The following is a 6,239-nucleotide window of genomic DNA, read 5'->3' as shown; positions in this document are numbered from 1 at the left end:
CACTGTATTCTGTCAAATTGGCTAGTTAAAGGCTGCACACCAAACCAGTGACATCAGGAATGACTAGCTCCTATCTTTGCTGCTGCAGATTTTCAAGCTTTCATTTATAACCAATCAAGGCGAATATGGTGCTTCTTCTAATTATATTTCCTTGATTACAAGCTTGTCCTTTTTCATGAAAAAAAAAAAAGCTAGTTGATATTCTTTGGGCAATAACCAATCATACTCCATCCCTTTGCGTTTATCTGAAAACGTCAATTGCCAAACCTCGGGTTTCTGCAATATATTATAGGCTCGCCGAGTTCTGAAAGGGAAAATAGAGTCGAACTCTTACCCACTTGAAAAAATTGTTGGTTTGTTATTAATGTTTAGATTTATTCACTTTACATCCCAATATCAACCCCCTCTCCTCCCAGTATCCCCAACTCAGATCCTTCCTGTACTCTCCTCTGAGAAGGGGGAGCCCCCCACCCATTACCCCACATACACATCAAGTCACTGCAGGACTTTACAAGACGGAAAAGGAAACGCTTTCGTAGCTCCTCAACCCAGCAATACTCTCCCTTTCGTGTGAGTTAAACTTCAGGCAGAGCGTGGAGCCTTTATTAGGCAAGTCTCGCAAAGTTTCCGTAGTGCAACTGTTTGGATACACCCTGGGCCTGGAAACCTTGGTGCACACAGGTCCTGTGCATCCTGAGCCCACCACTCTGCCTTACGTGGCTGCAGATGGCAACGCAAAACTTTCAGGGGACACTGATCACCATCTGGGAGTGTGAGGAGACTTGTGTTGGCAGAGCCCACAGGCAGGGTTGGGGAGAATTGGGGGTTATGTAGGGATGCTTTCCAAGACCTGAGCTGAGAAGGGATGGGAAGAGGGGAAGGTGTAGCCAGGTGACAGGTGAGGCGACACGAGCGGCCCGCCCCCTTTGTCCCGCCCACAAGAGCGCGGGCGGTGCCAGGGAGCTAGGGCGGGGCGACCTTTGCTCGAGCCCTAAACCATCCGGACGGGAGGGGAGGAGCGGCCGGGCTGGAGTGGGGTGTCTGGGTCCTCAGAGTCCGAGGTCGCCTCCTTGCCAAGTGGCCCCGGCGCTCCCGCCCCTCCCACCGGCTAGGGTTTGGCCGTGGGGGCCGCACCTGGGCGCGCGGTTTCGGTCTGACCGGACTCGGAGCTAGTTTCGATTAGGGACAGCGGCTGGGCGAGAGGGCGGAGCGGTCGGGACGCGAGAGAGGAGGGGACTCGGCGTGAGAAGCTCAGCGGGGACAGTCCCGCGCGGGAGACAAAGAGCGCCCAGAGAGCGCAGCGAGCATCGCTGCTACCCAGCCCGGCCACCTCGCAGACTTTAGGACTGGGTGCGCGGCGGAGCAGGCACAGCTGCTGGGGACCCACGAGGCTACGCGGGATGCGGACGCCGTTGGTGATGACGCTGGGCATGGTGCTCACGCCCTGCGGGTTGCTGCTCAATCTCGTCAGCACACTGGCCCCGGGCTGGCGGCTGGTGAAGGGCTTTCTGGACCAGCCAGTGGACGTGGTGCTGTACCAGGGGCTGTGGGACATATGTCGCGAGCAGAGCAGTCGCGAGCGCGAGTGCGGCCAGCCCGACGAGTGGAACTACTTCCAGACTCAGCCCGTGCAGGTGGCCCGGGGACTCATGATCACGTCACTGGCCACTACCGCCTTGGGGCTGCTGCTGGCTTCGCTCGGCGTGCGCTGTTGGCAAGATGAGCCTCACTTCGGGCTAGCCGGCCTCTCCGGCGTGGTGCTTTTCGCAGCCGGCCTCTTCAGCCTCATCCCGGTCTCCTGGTATAACCACTTCTTGACAGATCCCTCCGTCCTGGCCGCCCCGAGCCCGCCGGTCACCACGCAGGTCAGCTACAGCCTGGTGCTGGGCTACTTAGGCAGTTGCCTGCTGCTGCTGGGCGGCTTCTCGCTGGCGCTCAGTTTTGCGCCCTGGTGTGAAGAGCGTTGTCGCCGGTGTCGCAAGGCGCCCCCAGCAGGCCCGCGCCGCAGCAGCATCAGCACCGTCTACGTGGACTGGCCGGAACCCGCGCTCACACCTGCCATCAAGTACTACAGCGAGGGGCAGCATCGGCCTCCTCCCGCTGAGCACAGGGACACCAGCAAGCTCAAGGTGGGATTCCCGATGCCACGACCGCCACCCAAGGCCTACACCAACCCGATGGATGTGCTTGAGGGAGAGGAAAAGAAGACAGCCACTTCCCAAGGCGGATCCTCCTCTCGCAGCACTCGGCCCTGCCAAAGTTCGCTGCCCTGTGACTCCGACCTGTAGATAGGGCTCGCCTGAGCTCCGCCTAGGGTCTGAGTGAGGGTGACTTGAACTTCTGTATGACCAGTACATCTGCAACTAGAACCCTGCACGGCCTTCCTCTAACTGGAGGGCAAGCCTTCCTTTCCTGGGGCCAAACTCCTCTCCAAATATTAGGTTGGATTCTTTTATCTTTTAAGGAGTTTTACTTTTCTCTCCAGAGGGACCAGGTCTTCTTATGGAGTGACAAGAGTGGGTGGCGTTTTGCATACTGTTCATCGCAGCAGCGACAAAATTGCAATCAGCCAACAGGCTTTAAAAAGTCCTTGAAAGTACAGTATTCTAAGTAACCCATGAGCCTTCACAATCATCCCTCTTGAGGTGTTTTGTTTCGTTTTTCTCTCTGCTTTCAGTCTCCAGAGAACATAACTGGCCGAGAGTGTAAGTCTGGCTGTGTTTGAAGGTTATGCCATAAAGCCAGCACTTTAATGGTTTTTATGAAGTGAAGTAACTTGTTCAACTCATGTTTATAGTTCTCCGTGCGTATCTATTATTTATCTTTTCTAATCACTTCTTTCTGTGTAGGAGGTTAAGCTTGTCTTCCAGAAGCCAGGGCGATGCTACGCTGCCCTGTTCCCTAGATACCTCATCCCAAACAGAGATATATTTTGTACAAAACGAACTGTTGAGTTGCATTTGGCTAGAGTCCATATGTACCTATCTTATTTATAAATAAAAATTGTTACTGTCAGTTTCGGTATCCCTACTGAAGCCTGTCTCTGGCGTCTGCTGGGAGTCTCAGCATTTGTCACTAAGGAGTTTGCTGGCGTCTGAGCCACCTGTCTACAATCAAGGACTCACATCTTCTCCCTTCTCCTCTGCCTAAGATTACTAAAAGGAGCCAAGAGGCCCCACTTAAGTCCTGGTTGGTTTTGTTTTTCAGGCTCCAGTTGTTTTCAGTGCAAGCCAAGTCTATTGTTGGGGGAAGAAAACCTGCAGCCCCAGTTTCAGGGACGAGAGGGTAGAGCTCTGGTCCTCTTCTGCCCCAAGTACTTCGTGTCCCAGCTAGGCAGCTGTAGTGCATGAGGGAGCTGAAAGCCCCAGGAGCTCTGTCTGGCTAAACACTGGAGCTTAAAGCACCTTTACCTGAACTGAACCTGTCACTTAAAGTTCAGAAGTGGGAACTGAACATGGAGGCAATGCTGATGCTGGAGAGCTACAGTCGGAGGAACGGAAGCTTGTGGGGGCCCAGGAAGGTAGGAGTTCGCAGCCCCTGCCATTTTGGAATGGAATCATCTTGTTTTCTTAAGGACCCCAACTTTAACATCTATCACTTTAGTTAATTTTTCAAATGTAGATTCCAAGGCTAGAGACCCCTGAAACTTCATAAGTAGACCCCAGAAGACCACAGTGCAGTGGTTCTCAACCTGTGGGTTTCGACCCCAAACCACAGGTATATCCTGCATATCAGATATTTACATTATGATTCATAACAGTAGCAAAGTTACAGCTCTGAAGAAGCAATGAAGTATTTTTATGGTTGGGGTCACCACAACATGAAGAAGTATATTAAAGGGGCACAGCATTAGGAAAGACAAGGACCACCACCCCAGTATATGGTCCTGGAGGTATGTATACCAAGTGGCAAAGCTTCAGCTGGGACTCTGGTCCATGTTATTGCAGTTGGAGGCAGGAGGGCACTCATCAACAGGTGTCTGAGTATCTACTACATAGATGCTTTAGAAAGTGGAAGCTTACCGGAGTATATATTAGTTAGGATTTCTATTGCTATGATGAAATACCATGAACAAAAGAAAGTTGGGAAGGAATGGGCTTGTTTGCCTTACACTTCCAAATCATAAACTATCACTGAAAATAGTCAGGATAGGAATTCAAACTGGGGAGGAACCTAGAGGCAAAAGCTGATGCAGAGGCCAGGGAAGAACGCTGCTTACTTCCATGGGCTTTCTTCCCATGGCTTACTCAGCCTGCTTTCTTGTAGAACCCAGAACTATCAACCCAGGGATGTACCACCCACAATGAGCTGAGCCCTCCCCCGCTGATCACTGATTGAGACTCTCTCCTTTCTGATAACTCTAGCTTGTGTTGAGTTGACCTAAAACCAGCAAGGCTACCGTGAGCATGGAGCTAGGAATATAGAAAGGTATATAGCTCGGATGTATTCAGCTCCCACGTCAAAGACAGCAGCAGGAGGTTCTGAAGTCCAGAGGTAGCTAACAACATGGAGGACCTGGTTTCTTGAAAGTACTGAATTTTACCTGCATCTTGATTCCAAGTACAGCTAGTATGCGCTGCTATTGAACACAGTTGGTCTCTTGAGCCTTTTACTTTTCCTCCCTCACGTACTCTCCCTGGCTTATAGGCAAAGTTCCTTGTTCTCTGATGACTGGAATTTGATCACTGGAAGCTAAAACTATCCGCCGCCGCCCCCCACCCCCATCAGCAGAAATGGATGCAAACTTCCCTTTTAAAATACACGTATTTTGTCATAAAAATGTTCAGGACAGCGCATGGAAGGAGACTCTCCTGCATAGGCTTGGGATCCTTTCAGTGCCTGCAAAAGAAGAGAAAAGGTTGCTTTACACAGCATTGGCTATGCCTGTTCTCAGGCAGAGCTTTCCCTGGGACGAAAGTCTCACTGAGTGAGGTGTGGTTTCCAGAGCAGAAGCTGTTTATCCACGTGGAGGCTTATGGGAGGGGCTGGCAGGCTGCTTCCGAAAACCGCCTCTCCTTTATTGCACAGGTCATCCACCCAGTAGGTATTTTAAACACCTGACATTTTGCAAGCACACTTGTGGACACTGGAAAAAGAAACAATTTGACTCTGGCATACTCTATTGAAGGATATCACAGAATAGGATGGAGAACAGTAAGTCAGGGTCAGGAGATGGAGGATGGGGGATGATATTTTCGGAAGAGTGAGAAGGGAAAAGAACAGTGAAAGAGGAGAGTGGGAACATCTCAGGCACCAGGGAGGGCAGAGTCCACTTCCCTGGACCTGTTTTCTTTCCTCTGTCCTTCTTTTTCCTTCATTCAACAATAGCCTGGTAAAGACTAGAAGCTAGCAATGAAGACTAGGTACATCTTGACATTTGCACTCTATTGGGCAAATAATAGTATCTTTTGTATGAGACAGGCGCTGGAACAAATACAATTAGTGTTATAGAATGCTTCTAGAATAAAAAGCAATTTGACATATGACTAGCTAGCTGCTGAGGAACATTTTATTCTGCCAAGGTATGAGTCGCCCCATAAACAATAAGGCAAGTAATGGAAGTCCACAGCCTTGAATTCTCAGGGTGTGATGGTGCACGCCTATAATCCCAGAATTTGGAAAGTAGACATGGGAGGATTAGAAATTCAAGGCCATACAAGGCTGTGTTGTGAGTTTGTAGCCAGCCTGGGGACATTGTGACTCTCTCTCTCTCTCTCTCTCTCTCTCTCTCTCTCTCTCTCTCTCTCTCTCTCTCTCTCTCTCTCTCTCTCTCTCTCTCTCTCTTTCTCTCTCTCTCTCTCTCCATAAACACACACACACACACACACACACACACACACACACAGGCTTTCTTCTTATACATAACTTGCCATGCATATAGAAAATTATATATATATTCATGACCACTGTTCCCAATTCCCAGGGGGATGTCACTACAGATGAGCCCCTTCTCCCTGTGTGAGAAGAACAAAAGTAGGGACTCAGTTATCTACTTCTCCAAATTAAAAAAAAAGTGTTTAAAATTCTCACCCTTCCTTGTCACCCACCCCTCCCCATGTCCCTCACTGTGCAGCAAGCAGTGAAATGACTCTTCCCCTTGTCCTCCGTAATGAGAAAGAAGGTCATGGACACTAAGATTAACTTGTTCAAAACAAGGAAAACAGAGATAAAGCTCAGCAGAGGGGACAATGCTGGTGAGTGGGGGAATGTGGAGGGCCGTCTTCAGTGGGGTTTATATC

The 6,239-nt window shown here is 50.2% G+C and overlaps 1 protein-coding gene across 1 annotated transcript; it reads left to right on the top strand.

The window, feature by feature from the left end:
• Positions 1 to 999: 999 nt before the first annotated feature.
• On the top strand, positions 1,000 to 3,030 carry Cldn23 (claudin 23). The gene has a single exon (XM_031342836.1). It carries the CDS (start codon positions 1,401 to 1,403, stop codon positions 2,286 to 2,288), a length of 888 nt encoding a protein of 295 aa, XP_031198696.1. The 5' UTR covers positions 1,000 to 1,400; the 3' UTR covers positions 2,289 to 3,030.
• The last annotated feature ends 3,209 nt before the right edge of the window (positions 3,031 to 6,239 follow it).

This window comes from Mastomys coucha, unplaced genomic scaffold, assembly GCF_008632895.1.
Source record: "Mastomys coucha isolate ucsf_1 unplaced genomic scaffold, UCSF_Mcou_1 pScaffold22, whole genome shotgun sequence".
Taxonomy (NCBI): Eukaryota; Metazoa; Chordata; class Mammalia; order Rodentia; family Muridae; genus Mastomys; species Mastomys coucha.
This window is presented reverse-complemented; position numbering and strand designations above follow the sequence as displayed.

Excerpts from the sequence above, each read along its gene's own strand:
- Cldn23 (XM_031342836.1), top strand. The coding sequence starts at position 1,401 with ATGCGGACGCCGTTGGTGATGACGCTGGGCATGGTGCTCACGCCCTGC.